At 41.5% G+C, this 14,586-nt stretch overlaps 1 protein-coding gene across 1 annotated transcript in view; it reads right to left on the bottom strand.

Moving 5' to 3' along the window:
- LOC122812762 (zinc finger protein 391-like) overlaps positions 1–14,586 on the bottom strand; it is a 117,895-nt gene that overhangs the window by 82,081 nt on the left and 21,228 nt on the right. Inside the window, exon 3 of the mRNA XM_044084838.1 lies at positions 5,184–5,310. Within this exon, the coding sequence (XP_043940773.1) occupies positions 5,184–5,310 (127 nt within the window). The remainder of the gene's footprint in view (positions 1–5,183; positions 5,311–14,586) is intronic.

Genomic DNA, 14,586 nt, shown 5'->3' with positions numbered 1-14,586 from the left:
CTCCAGAAACACGGACTCGTCGGAGGAAGCCTTGGGGGCAGACCCCCCCCCCTGATCCTGAGCATTTCCATGATGTCTCCAAAGGAGACATCCTCAGGGGGTGACCTTGGGGAGCCTTCCCCTTCATCCAAGTCAGTGTCCTCTGTTAAGGACTTGGGGAAGTCCACGTGCCTCCTCTTACACTTATGCTTGTGAGGCACTTCCTCGGGGGGGCTGTCCGAGGAGGTCTCACCAGCAATGTCCTGTTCCAAAGGAACAACCTGGGACATCGAAGCAGGCTGTCCCTGTGGCCGGGTGATGGAAGCCTGACCCAGCAGAGAGGGAGTGCAGGGTGGAGCCGAGACAAGGGCCGCAGGTCCGGATGCTCTCGACAGAGCCCTCTCCACTACATCGAAGGCCGAGGGGGAGCCGCTCTCCCTGGGCTCCGAGAGCCGACTCCCACTTGGATCCGATGAAGGGATCGGAACCGGCGCCAACACCGTCGGATCCGAGGGACCAGTGTGCTCCGACCTGGATGGAGCCGAAAGCACACTGAATCCCCTCGGATCCAAAGCTCGGGCCACGGCTCCAAGAGGTCAGATCCGACGACAGACAGACTCGAGGGCAGGGTCGGATCTGAAGTACCCAGTACTGTCAGCACCGACCCACCCCCGCCTCCAACGCTGCCCGGCTCCAAGCGCTCCGAACCCGGGAAGCGGGTCGGAGAAGGAGCTATCGGAGCAAAAAAGGGTGTCGAGCTCCCCCCCGAAGGGGGGGGGGGAGGCAGGAGCACTCCCATCTGCAGCTGGACCTGGATGAACCTTCTCATCATCCGGTCCAAGTCTGCATCAGACAGGCTGTAGGTGGATCTCGATGAGGCCACCGAGGCAGGCCTGGAATGCCACCTCGATGGAGATCGGGTCTCCTCCTCCTCGGGTCCTGGGGAGAAGCAAGGTGATCGGAGCAGAGGAGGAGGAGACCTGGAAGCCGTGGAGGGAGAAGCCCGCTTAGCTGGGGGGCCGAAGTGGAGGCCTCGGCCCGCCGCTTGTGGTGCTTCTCCCTCCGTTTCTCCCTCCTGGCCTCCCTGTCCTCCGGCGCCTTAGTGGGAGTTTGAATCCCGGCCGGGGGAAGGGGGGCAGGAGTGGCCAGCACCACAGGCTGAGGAGGTGCCACGGGAGTAGCGGATGCCGAAGCCGAATCCGGGGGCAAAAGTCCCGCCAGGACCAGCTTCGACCTCCGCTCCTTCAGTGCCCTGGGGTTGAACGCTGCACAAATGGTACATCCCGAGGACAGGTGTTCAACCGCAAGGCACCGAACACACAGAGTGTGGCCATCAGCCGGAGAGAGCTTATGACCACACTTGGTGCACTTGGAGAAGATGGGTTTTGGGGCCTCTGACATAACCCAAACTAAATAAAACTACACAAGCACGCTAGGCCCCAAACCCAAGCAACACGCACACACACACCAACGACCAGCGAGGGGAGGGTTAACTCTAAAAATTTAAGAATTAACAAAAAAAAGGGAAACCTAATACACACACACTGTTTAAATAATGAAAATTATACTAATCTGACCAGAAACAGAGTCACTTATCTGACAAATGCCAGGAGCTCGATAAATCCAGCTGTCACATCTAAAAGTGGCAAACTAGATCCGAGGTCATTTGGGGTTGGCAGGGGATTATGGGTGAGGGGAGGAGCTAGGAGCTCAGATCCATAGCTGTATAATAAGTTGCCAGCTCGGATCCGATATCGAATCCAAGACCCACAAGTTGCAGACAAATGAAGCCCCTACTCTAGATCACAGGGAATTCGCAGGTGATGGAAGCAGTGGCGAGCAAGGAGGTTGCACATGGGAGAGCGAGGTGGCAACAGTTACTCACTGAAGTATGTGAATTTCAAAGTTGAGTTTTGGTAGAGGATTTAAACTGCTAGTCAGGGAAGGATAGGCATTTGAGTTGGTGATCTCAAGGTTAATTATTGTTCAGTATGTTAAGTCAATGTTGGAAAGTTGTCCCTGCTTTTGGGTGTTTGCAATCAATAGTAAAAGGGAGCAACAGACACTGGCCATAGGTAAGAGTTGGGGGTTCCTGTAGTGGGCTGAACGAAGTTACAGGTAATGCATTTTAGTTGGTGTTCATTAAGGCACGTTAAGGTGGATGCGGTTCAGGTAGATGGCATGGATCACAGCACTATTAGTATCATAAGGAGTTATTAGGCTACTGGCTCGGGGATGATTACAAGATAGACAGGTCTGGCTCTTATTTCTGGGGATACGAGTTGTAGCACAAAAAAAAAAAGAAAGAGGGGGCTGGTTCCATACTTTGGTGCAGAGTTTGGCAAACACTTGATGGGGTGGCAGGGGTCCTTATCAGTGCCTCCATGTTAAGTAATTATTGGTATGTGTGCAGATAGAATGGTTTTCTTTTCTTTGCAGATTATGTTCTTGCCACCAGAATGGGGCACAATGTGGGGCTGACTAATCAACTTATTAAGGCATATTAGAGTGCTGTGTTCAATTTAGGGGAAGAGACCCTTTGAGGGGAAAGGCTAAGGACAGGTAGTTGTTAAGGATGGTTAGTAGTTTGAGTGTTCTGGTCTGGATGGTTGCTAGGAGGTTTGAGGGTTATAGTCCGGATTGTCATTTTGGTAATGAGTGAACTGGGGCGTTTACAGCTCCAGACCTAGGTCAAGGTGTGATGGTTTTCTGCCATTTAGGGTTAGGGCAGTAAAGTTTTGGAGTTAAACTATTTCCTAGAACAATCGGGTTAATGCACAGCCAGAACTGGGTAATTTGGTGGGCGAAGGCGTCATACTACAGTTGACTGGGTTGTGGCTATAGGTTCATTCCGTTAAGGTTGAGCCATGATTAGTGGCTGGAAGGAAGCAGTTTAAAAGAAGGTATTCTCTTGGAATGAACGTCCTGGTGGTACAGTGGAGTCATGGGTAATCCTACTTTATTTAGTTTTCTTAGGGTGTGTTTCAGGGATGGTATGTGGGATTCTAAGGGCTTTACAGATGATGGGTACACCGAATGATGTTTGGCCTAACCCTTCCTGTTATTGGCGGTAGTGGTTGAATAATTTTGGGTAGAAGGGAGGGGGAACAGCCTGGTCAGGCTAGCTGGTGGAGAAGAGGGACAGGCTTGCCCTCTTCTGTTCCCCCTCCAGTGTGTGGATGTTTATTCCAAGGATTTGTGGAAAGGAAATGAGCAGCTGGAAGATGTTTGCTGAATAGGTAAGCAAACAGAGGTAAGGATGCTGCTTATTTGGTTGGTAATTGGTGATTTGATGAATGGTCTATGAAGTGACGCTGCTTCATAAGTAAAGTAAGCGAGCAAAGGTATGGACGCTGCTTAACGGGCAGGATGAGCAGGTACGCTGTCCTGATTAACATTACAAGGATTTTTATGCTGTGTTTAGAATCAACTTTACTATGTCCAGTGTAAATAAAATTGGTACTCAAAGTTATGGAAGTTTAATAAAGGTTATCAAATATCATTATGTATGATGTGTTTATTGAAGGCGACCAGGACAATGATATATGAAACATTTGACTCCAGAACATATAAAATCCTGGGCTGTTAGAAAAGTTAGACAGTGATGTCAAAGTAAGGTAGAAAAGTAGATTAATCATGTTCTGAATCAAATTTGAGTTACAAACCCTAAAAGTTGGGCAGAACTTCTTTACCATATATATATAGTAGCAAATTATGCAGTTTTTGAAGCATGAAGTATGTTCTTTTGTATTTTTTCTTCATCAGTTAATGTACAATCTGCTGCATTTCTAACTAATTGCATCCACAGGAGATTATTACTTTCTAGTACAAAATTGTTGTGTTATGTGAAGACATAATGAAAATCTTAAGCAATGAAAAGGGGAAATAAAAACTAAATAGAATTAAACTATAGTGCTCCCCTTTCTTCCTCTGCAACATTTTTTGTCTTTTATTCACTATTTCTCCCATTTTGACACTATTTAGTTGTGCTCAGAATGTTCACCAATATATTTTAGTTAAATAAATGCCTTAATATGCTGCATCCCACATAACTGGGGTTGATTCAAGTGAGAGTACAATTTGGGAAAGGGAATGCTGTTTAACACAAAAAGAACAAATGGCCAATGCAGGTGATATATAAAGGCTAAAAGTCTAGAAAGGAAAAGGGTGCAAGATTAAAATTCATTAATGCCTACTGGCAGAGAGTTAAGTAGGACATTCCTGGTTGTCAGTCAGCTGGACTGCAACTGTCTAGAGCAGAGTCTGAAAGAACATTAAATGTTAGAAAATCTTTTCTACTGAACACAAAAAATGGAGTTTGAAAATTCTTGACCAAATGAAGTAATTTTCACACCTTTAATGTCTATATTTGGCTCATTAAATACTGCAGATTCAGTACCACGATTAAGTTTCAGTGAGATAAAAGCAGTGTGTGTGTGTGTGTGTGTGTGTGTGTGTGTGTGTGTGTGTGTGTGGTCTGTCTTTTGAATGCCTTACAAGTCCTGCTCGCTTGAACAGGACAAGGTAGGTCACACAAGTAGCACTGCAGGTATGATTGACACTACAGTGTGTGTGTGTGTGTGTGTGTGTGTGTGTGTGTGTGTGTGTGTGTGTGTGTGTGAGAGAGAGAGAGTGCGGTCTCCCTTTTGAGTGCCTTACAAGTGCTGTTGGCTTGAACGAGACAAGGTAATCCACACAAGTAGCACTGCAGGTATGATCAACACTACAGTGTGATCAGTGCTGTTGTTGACCACACAAGTAGCACTGCAGGTATGATTGACACTACAGTGTGATCAGTGCTGTTGTTGGCCACACAAGAAGCACTGCAGGTATGATCGACACTACAGTGTGATCAGTGCTGTTGACCACACAAGTAGCACTGCAGGTATGATTGACACTACAGTGTGATCAGTGCTGTTGCTGACCACAAGTAGCACTGCAGGTATTTTCGACACTACAGTGTGATCAGTGCTGTTGTTGACCACACAAGTAGCACTGCAGGTATGATCGACACTACAGTGTGATCAGTGCTGCTGTTTAGTTAATTTGAAAGAATATTATGTACCTGTAATAATGCAAGAAACTGCAATGCTGGACACAGCAATTATCCAGCTTATAAATAAATAATTCCTGAAACAGCACTTTAATACAGGAATTAAAACTCAGAATAAACACTTCACTTCCTATGATAAGGCTACACTTACCTACTGATACCAAGCTTTCATAGTTCTGCACCATCACTTCCCTGTGTAGGTCTTTGTCTTGTTTAGTTAACATCTTCCACTCTTCTTCTGAGAAAGTGACAGCAACATCCTCAAATGTTTCTGGTGCCTGTAAAAGATACATGGTGTTCTTCATCCCCGTTTTTTTTTTTTTTTTTTTTTTTTTACAGCATGCAACAGAAAAATCTAGATGGAGCCATTGTCATTTTTGATTAGAAATGTAGTTACCATGCTACCTCAGTAACACAATACTTAGCCAAGAGTAAATTGTGACTGTTTGTTGGCTGTATTATAGAGTGGAGTCATGTGGGTGGTTGACATTACCAATTTGGTAAACAAAAATAGCAAAATGTCCCATTTAACAGCAGAGTATCTACACCAGGGATTTTAAATTATCTCCACCACATACAAAAATTCCAAACATGAAACAACCACAATTACAAGTTTCATAGCTCAACTTTATCAAATCACAATTTACAAGACATCTTATCCAACAAAAACGCTCAGATTAATTTCTTGGTTCATTCTATGTGCATGTAAGGTACTGATTTTAAAAATGCATGCAGCTTCTAATAAAAAGCATTTTATGTCCACAGATCTGTTATAATTAACTATGCTGCTCAACAGGAAACATTTCTGAATCCTCTACCTTTCTTTTTCAAAAAAAAAATGCCCAACTATGAGATTGTCCATGTTTTTATACTACAGACTCCTTAAATGTTCTAATATTCCTAACCTTCCCATTCTGGAGATTCTATTTCTGTTTCCTATATATACATGTTGATGGTTGTTAAAAAAATAAATGACCTGATCTGAAACACAGGCCAACCCTGTTCTTATGTATCCATCTAACATACATTTTTTATATCTTGCACTTTATGTATGGAAACATTTCCACATCATCTTGTATCATGATTTTATTGCTTGGAACTTGCATAATGATTTACACTCTTACCCTTTCTATATAGTACCTCAGGGGGACTCACAAAGCTCTACTATTACTAGTGTATCATTCTATTTCTGTTATTTAAAATACATTTAACTGAAAGCAAAAAAAAACAGTAATTTTCCATCTTTTTCTATGATTTTATTCAGTTTGTTTTTAACAAGTGACTTGCCAGGTCTGTAATACTGACTTGCCTGTATGGGCTTCCTTCATTTTTATTTATTTTACATTTGCTGACTGGGAAAGTCCGACTGAATGCATGCCCATTTTCAGCGGAGGCCCAAGGAGAAAAGCTTCACAGTTAAATTTTAAGCAAAATATAAACTGTATACAAAAGCATTCACATTTACACAGACAGTACCAAACTTAACATTGACTAGTATCATAGCATTCAATCATATGGGTATTGACTAAGGGGGTTAGAATTAAAGGTGGAACTGGAAGGAAGCTATAGAGGTTGCATTCTTTTGGTGATGAAGCTGAAGTCAGAGGGCAAGAGTAAGGGGGGGGTGTCAAGCCAGGTAGGGAACATGTGCATATCCATGTGTGTTTTAGGTGTTCTTTCAGGAGTCTTTTAAATGTAACCTTTGAGCCTGCCGAGTTAATAGCAGTAGGTAGGATGTTCCAAAAATGTCCTACATAGTTAGGGAAGAGGGAGTCCCCTGATGTGTTGTTGGTCTTGGTGACCTTGATAATTTTTTTTGTTGCTAGAGCGAAGTTGTCTAGTTTTAGCTTGGAGTTCTAGTAGATTGGCCAGAGCTGGAGTTTTGTATGGGAGTAGTAGGGGATTGTGGGCAAAGGAAAGTTGATGATAGTTTAGGAGATTAGGGAATTCAAGCCAGGCAAACTGTTTTAGGAAATGGCAGTGGTGGGCTTGGTAGGGGGCACCTGTAGCAAATTTTGCAATTTGATTGTAACAGGTGTTCAGTTTGGCAATTTTGGTTTTGGGTAAGTTGGTGAGAATGGGTGAGGAATAAAATAGTGTAGAAAGGAGGTGAGACTGAGCAGCTGTTATCCTAGCAGGTTGTGTTAGAAATGGTTTATTTTTATATAGACTGCCCAGTTTTTTGTGGATATTTTTAACGGTTTGAGTTATATGCTGATCAAATTTGAGGTCATTATCAATGGTCACACCTTTTAGTGAGAGTGTCAGGGGAGATGACAGTCCCATCCATGGACACAATATTGAATGGGCTGGGTATTGGGGTAGATTTGTTAGGTGTAAATAGCAAGAGTTTGCTTTTTTTGGGGGGGGGGGTTAGTATTAGGTTTTTGTTAGGAAACCAGTTTTTGGTGATATGGAAGGCTTTTTGGGTTATACAGAGGTGATTCTGAGGATCACTGGCTGAACAGACAACTGTTGCATCTTGACAGATGCTGTGGAGGATACTGATGAAAATGCAGAATAGGAGGGGACCTAAAATGGAGCCTTGTGGGACTCCTGTGGTGATGGGTAGCAGTGTGGACAGGTTATTGTCCCTCCAAACTGCTTGTCGTCTTCCTTGTAGATAGTTCTGAAACCAAGCTAATGCCTGGTTACTAACGCTAAGGTCAGTAAGGGCTTGTACTAGTTTAAGATGATTGACCATATAAAAGGCCTTTGATAGGAGTAAGAATATGGCAGAAGTTAGATTGCCTGTGTGTTTGCTTTAGTTGCTGAGGTTTGTGAAAGAGAGTTGGGGAGCGACTGTGCTATGAGAAGGCCAAAATCCATGTTGGGTAGGAGAGAGAAGTTGGTTGTTTAGCAGGTATGGCATAAGTTGGTGGTGTATACATTTCTCAAGCATTTTAGCTAGTGGAGGCATGACGGCTATGGGGTGACAGTTGGTGAAGATACCGCCTTTATATAGGAGGTCCTCCAGATGGGTGGTATCAAGGTTTCTGAGATAGATCTGTTTAGAAGGATGGATATAAAGAAGACAAGTTCATTGGCAGCCAACTGAAGGTATTCAGCAGGTATCCCATCAGCTGCTAGTGTAGTAGGTTTAAGTTTGGATAGCAACTTTTTGACATACTTGGTAGGGATGGGTTGAAATTGGAAGGTTGTTTTGGGTCTATCTACAGGTTCTGGGTAATTAGTGGTGGTGAATGTGGGTTGTTTTTGAACAAGATTAGAAATAGTTAGTATGAAGTACTTGTTAAACATGTCTGGTATATTTGTGATTTCACTAGTGGAGGAAGGAGGTGGGATTGAGGATCTGCCAGAGTGGAGTAGTTTGTTTATTCCTGCCCAGAATTTCTTGGGGTTGCTTTGATGCTTGTTTTGTAGCTGGAGGAAATAATTACTTTTATATACGAGAACTGCTTTTTTTGTCTCATTTCTAAGTTTTTGAAATTGTTCCTTAGCTGCTGGGGTTTTTGTAGCTCTCCAGTGACACCAGGCTTTGTTCCTTTCTGATATCCTATTTTAGTCTCTCTGGTAACCCAGGGACTGTTTTCATTTCGAGTTTAGTGGTCAGGGCTGGAGCGTGGGCATTTAGAATTTCTAGTGAAGTGTTACTGAAATGGGTTACGGTTTCTTCTAGAGGTAGTACCTTTATAATGTTCCAGTTATGGTGCTTCAGCTTGAGTTTGAATTTGTTGGGATCAATTTTTTTTGCGTTATGGGTTGTTTGTAATATGGGGGTAGAGCTGGCCTGGGTTTTGAATTTTAGTAGGAAGGTGGGTTGATGGTCACTAAGGGATTCTAAGAGGATGCCTGCTTGGTAAGAGGTGTTTGTCTTATTTATTAAGATCCAGTCTAGGAGGCTCTCTTTGATTTTTGCATTCCCTGGTCTAGTGCTTGATTGGATGACTTGTGAGAAAGTGCAGAGGTGGATATGGTTTGTGGGGTTAATAGTTGAACATGTGTTCCAATCTATATTAAAGTCACCAAATATGATACTTTCCTGGGGCAGGTTTTGACTTGTCCGTTGTTGTATGAAGGCTTCTAGGGTATGGATGTTGTTACCTGGTGGTATACAGCGTATGATAATATTAACTGACTTTTTGTTGCCAAGTTTGAATTTAGCAAGGAGTTATTGAAGGAAGGAATTTGTGGATTAACAGAGGTGATACTTAGGGTATTTTTATAATAGTAATGCTACCCACCCCATTTTTTAAACAGTCTATCGTAGCATAGTACATTGTATCCAGTAGGAAGGAACTCATGGTCTGCTGTAGTGGGTTTTAGCCAGGTTTCAGTTAGACATAACATATCAGGGGAATAGGTGGATAGTAGTGCATGCAATGACTGTAACTTATTGTTAATACTTTGAATACTTAAACTCAGAATTAGTAGGCTGGTTTTTGGTCTAGTAGTGGGTAGATGGCTAGAGGAGGAGGTTGAATTAGCTGTGGTAGTCTGCATAGGATTAGGCCCTGGATTTGGGTGTATATCACCTGCTAGGATCAGGTGGTAGTTTATATGATGCAAGAGTTTGGAAATTTAGTTAGGATGGCTATATACTTGTTTGTTCTTGGTGAGCTAGTAGTGATTGGGATTAAAATGAGTAAGTTAGGTGCTACTGTAGTGTGATGGTATAGGCTTGGGGATACATGTTGGTTGTAGTGAGGAGTGTGAGGAATATAAGTGGAGGCTTGCTTTGTTGGGGTAGCATAGGTAGCATTTAGTGTGGTTTGGTAGGAGGTGAGGTAGAGGGTTAGTATTAGGATAAATAGGATAGTGAGTGCATGAAAGGATAGTGGTTATTCTAGGATTATGTGATGATTTCATTACTGTAGGTGGGATATGACGGGGGTGTAATTTGGTATAGATTAATGGAGGGTAGTGAGAGGGAGTGGCTAATCTGTGATTGGTTGGAGTTTTGGTGGGTGGAGAAAGATTAGGGATAGTGGGAGGTTGGGAAATGGGGGCAGAATAGGGGAGCGGAGTGAGCCTGAGTGTTAGCGAGGGCAAATGGAGCGGGGCAACACCGAGGTCTGCAGGTAAGCCTCTTCAAACAAAACTATTGGTAAGCTTGACGAGGGTATAATACACTAATACAATCTTTACTTATCAAAATTTGATTACTGAGAAGGCAATTGTAAGATATAAAGTTAGTTAAATGTGAGGACCAGCAAGGAGCAGATGTAAGCTTTCAAATAAGGGAGGAACTAGGACACGGTTGGGTACTAAACTTAATATTACAACAGTGCCAGGATACTGGCTCCTGTAGCTTAAGAAAGCTAGGTTAGGCTGTAATAGGTCTTGTGAGGGAGGGGGAGGACAGAATAGACCAGAAAAACTGATGGATAGCCAACAGCAGGATGAAAAGGGCTGGCCTTGATTAGGCTTTAATTGTTTTTGTGGGGGAGGGGGAGGAGGAGGATCAGAATAGACCAGAAAAGTGGCGGATAAAGGGTCTATGTTATAAGCCTGAAAGTGCATATGTGCGACAACATAAAAGTCGACACATAATGCACAAGACCTAACAATAGCGAACGGCCACGTAAGCAAATTTTTCCCTAGGGAAAAAACTTACGTGGTTGTTCGCTAAAAAAATAATTTAACATCATAAACAGGTGCTTTAATTAAAAAATAGAAACTAAACAAAGGCTACCAATTAATTTTATCAAGAGGATAAAACACCCTTTCTGTATATTTTGAAAACAACACTGATCTCGAGGTTGCCCTGTTCTGTTAAAGAGCACTGCAGGCCAGTAGTTCGAACTTGGCCTGGCAGAGATCCAGGGAAAAGTATATTAAAAGGAGGAGCTGGGAAGAAAAATAAGCAATATCAACACAAAATACTGCAATTGTTAATAACAAAAAATGGAACAGGTGCAAAGGTGTTAACCAAGGAGTGGAGAGAGAAGAAAAAAACTAGGTAATCTATACACAGATAAATGCCTCAGTTTGTGATGATGTGAAATTTACGACAAGTTTTGGCAGTTATCACATTCAACAGATTAATGCAATTGCAAATATAGCAAATATATCAGGTGAAAATAGAAGATAATATTTACAGAACTATGCACATATTAGTCAGTTCAATACTGTACATGTTATAAGCAGAGAATTGCAACATGGACTGATAGGATTTTAAGAACCAATGTAGGAATGCTGATGCAAATGTACGCAGTATAACACATTCTAAACATTTAGGTGAGGAAAAGTATACACTAATAACTGGGCAAGTTTTTAAACATGCAATAAAGTGAGCAGCAAAGAAATAATATTCCAACAATAAATGCTCTACACCAGTAACAAAGTTCTAACACGTCTATACTCTAGTAAGTACAGTATGTGGGCCACACTAATACTAAGGCTAGGTAAACAGTTTCGAGGAAACTGTCTCCCATAAAAATACACGTCTAGCTTCATTACACTTTACAAAGGTGTAAATCAACTTTAATACATTTCTACAAATAAAGAGTTACCCAACCAGACCAGCAGCTACACCTAGGGAATTTTTAAAAGGGCTCCTGTAGCTTAAGAAACCTAGGTTAGGCTGTAATAGGTCTTGGTGGGGAGGGGGAGGACAGAATAGACCAGGAAAAAGTGGTGAATAGCTAATCGCATGATGAAAAGGGCTGGCCCCGACTAGGCTGTAATTGTTCTTGTGGGGGAGGTGCAGGATCAGAATAGACTGGAAAAGTGGTGGATAGCCAATAGTATGATGAAAAGGGCTGGTCTTGATTAGGCTGTAATTGTTATTGTTGGGGGGGGATCAAAATAGATCAGAAAAGTGGTGGATAGCCAATAATATGATGAAAAGGGTTGGACCTGATTTCACAAATATGCAAGTCTACAGAAACAATAAGAAAAGGCAGTAGGTACTCTGACTTGCTTGTTTTGCATACCTTTCTTACTGAAAGAAAATAAACCAATTTTACCAAGGAGTTATATGGAAATTAGGAAGACAGGAATTTATAAGAGAAAGGGTTTAGCAGAAGTAGAAAAACAGAAGGGCTTACAAATAGCTAAACAAAACTCAAAGGTACAGGGATAAGCAGATCAGTGAAAAGTAAAGTTTGAAATGGCAATACATGAATAAGGAGTAGCCAGACCAGCAGCCTTAATATTTTAATGCATTAAATAGGACAGAGCCCAATTTAGTTTTATTGAAAGGTAGCCAGTGCACTTTTTCTTAAGGCTAAAAGGTAAATATTTTCGGAAAACATGAAAATTCACATCTGGGAGGGGAACAGAGATAAGAAAAGAAGAGACAACAATCAGTGTAGGTGTGAATACAGGCTATAACATAAGCTTTAGCATGGGTAACCTTAATTTTGTATTAAGTAATTGTCTGCGAGTTTGGCTGTTGATTTGGCACAATCTGGAGGGTTAAACTTCATTTGTTGAATATGTATACAGTTTTGTACATTCGTTCTCAGTTAATACAGAATAGTGTTCCAAGAATGTATTTTAGTGTTTTGCCTGTAGGTTTTCATTAAAGCAAAACATCTTGAAAATGTGACGCATGTTCAAATGGAGATGAGAAGAGACTGTATAAAATATTGCCCAGCCAAACATGTACTTGTAAGACAAAATATAGAAATACATGTTCAAAAAAGCTGTCATGTATAATGGGTAGGAACAAGAGCTTTTTATCAGAATGGCTGCTCTATCCATATTACCTTAGAAAGTAAAATGTCCTTACAGGTTACTGTATAGACAGAAAGCAGACAGTACTGAATTACATTAAGAAAAGTAAAGTACAGTGCGAACTGCAATCCTGCAAAAGGCATTTGAAAACAAATGATCATGTGAATTTGACAAAGAAACGATTTCAGTATGGATAGTCAACAAAATATCAAGGACAAAGGAAAAAGAAAGTAATAACAGATTGCTAGAGAGTCTGCAATAATGACAGAAGAGGAAAAAGGATAATAATGTTAGGATTTGTGGTAGAAAGGAATTATTGGCAAGGGAGGAGGATTACACTGGCATGTATTTATATTCTACCTAAAACTGATATTATGGAGATTATTTCTTCACAAATTTTCTTACTCAGCTTTCTGCAGGGAATATTACTTATAAGTAGGTCTGGGATTTGATTTTCAACAGTGACAATGTATCTGGGAAGGCTAGAATGGAAAACATAACAAAAGAGGTTAGGTTTCTGAAGAAATTTATGAAAATATTTAACATGGCAGACACTGATGAAAATCTGTATAAAGCAAAAGAATGCAGAAACCAAGAAAGAACACAAATAGCAATATTTATGAAAGACTAAATTAAGCCAAGGTGAGAGGAAGAGGGGAGACAACATCTAATAGTAAGGCAGGAGATTAAACAAAACTAGTAACATATAAGCAATCTGCAGGAAATCCTCCAGGAACAGATAGTACTCCTATGGAATTTAGAAGGGAATAAAGTAATAAAGATCTGGAAGATTTTGTTTAACTGTAGTTTACAAGGTGGGGAAGCACCAGCATCTTGAAAGAAAGCTGCAACGGCAGTCCCAGCTTCATACAAACCCATTTCAATTTTAAATCATTATTAGAGTATTTATGCCAATACTAGCAAAAAGAATGGTAAAGGTGTCGTTAAAATTAACAGATATGGATAAGGGTTATTTTGTGAAGGAGAGGCAAACATTCAACAACATTAACAAAACAATGATGACCTGGGGTGAAGCAGAATCTAAGAAAATACCATTGTTGTTGATGAGTCTTCATATAGCAAAAGTATTCAACACAGTACACTGCAATTTTGTGAGTAGGTCAACGGAAGCAGTTTCCTTCCCTGATACAATAATAACATTAATTAGGGGAATATATGAAGGATCCAAGGCAAGATTAATTTACTATTTTTTCACAGGTTAAGTAGACTGTCTATTGACCCTTTTCAACCACAACCAGAGCTAAAATACCAGAAAAATACATCACAGTCTTTCAAAGCAACTATATTACATACAATAGGTTCATAGGTTCATACTAGGCTATCTGCCCGAGGGCATTTACAAGCCTAGCCCATCGTTTTGTGGCTTACGCCACCCCTTTAGTATGGGGAACTATACCCATTATTTTGCTGTGCCTCTGTCGAGCAGTGACACTGAGGTTATCCCTGGGGTATATCTGTGATCTCCCATCCATTGGTCAAGATTTCTCTTGAACAAGGCCAGCGAGGTGCTCTGCCTCACATGTACCGGGATTTTGTTCCACAGCATAGGGAGTCTTTGGGTGATGAATCTATCCCTCCAGCACGTCCTATTAATAGCCGTGTCAAGGTTTAAGTCTCCCACCCTTGTGGCTCTGATGGATCTAGATTTTTTGAGGTGAAGCATATTCATCAAATCTGGGTTTGACATGGCCTTGTATGTTAGGCAAAGGTCACCTCTGAGCAAGCGTGGCGACTGAATAGAGCTGGAGTTCTTTCAGTCGGGCAGCATAGGACAGATTTTGAGACCCTTTATCCTTTTGGTGAGGAACTTTTGTGGCCTCTCCAGCTGCTGCAAGTGTCGGGTCAGATACATTCGAATGGGGCATTGTACTCAATCATTGGTCTGATGA

Source organism: Protopterus annectens, chromosome 10.part0 (assembly GCF_019279795.1).
Source record: "Protopterus annectens isolate FY-2018-M chromosome 10.part0, PAN1.0, whole genome shotgun sequence".
Classification (NCBI taxonomy): Eukaryota; Metazoa; Chordata; order Ceratodontiformes; family Protopteridae; genus Protopterus; species Protopterus annectens.
Note: the sequence above shows the minus strand (reverse complement) of the source record. Positions and strands in the feature narration are given on the sequence as shown.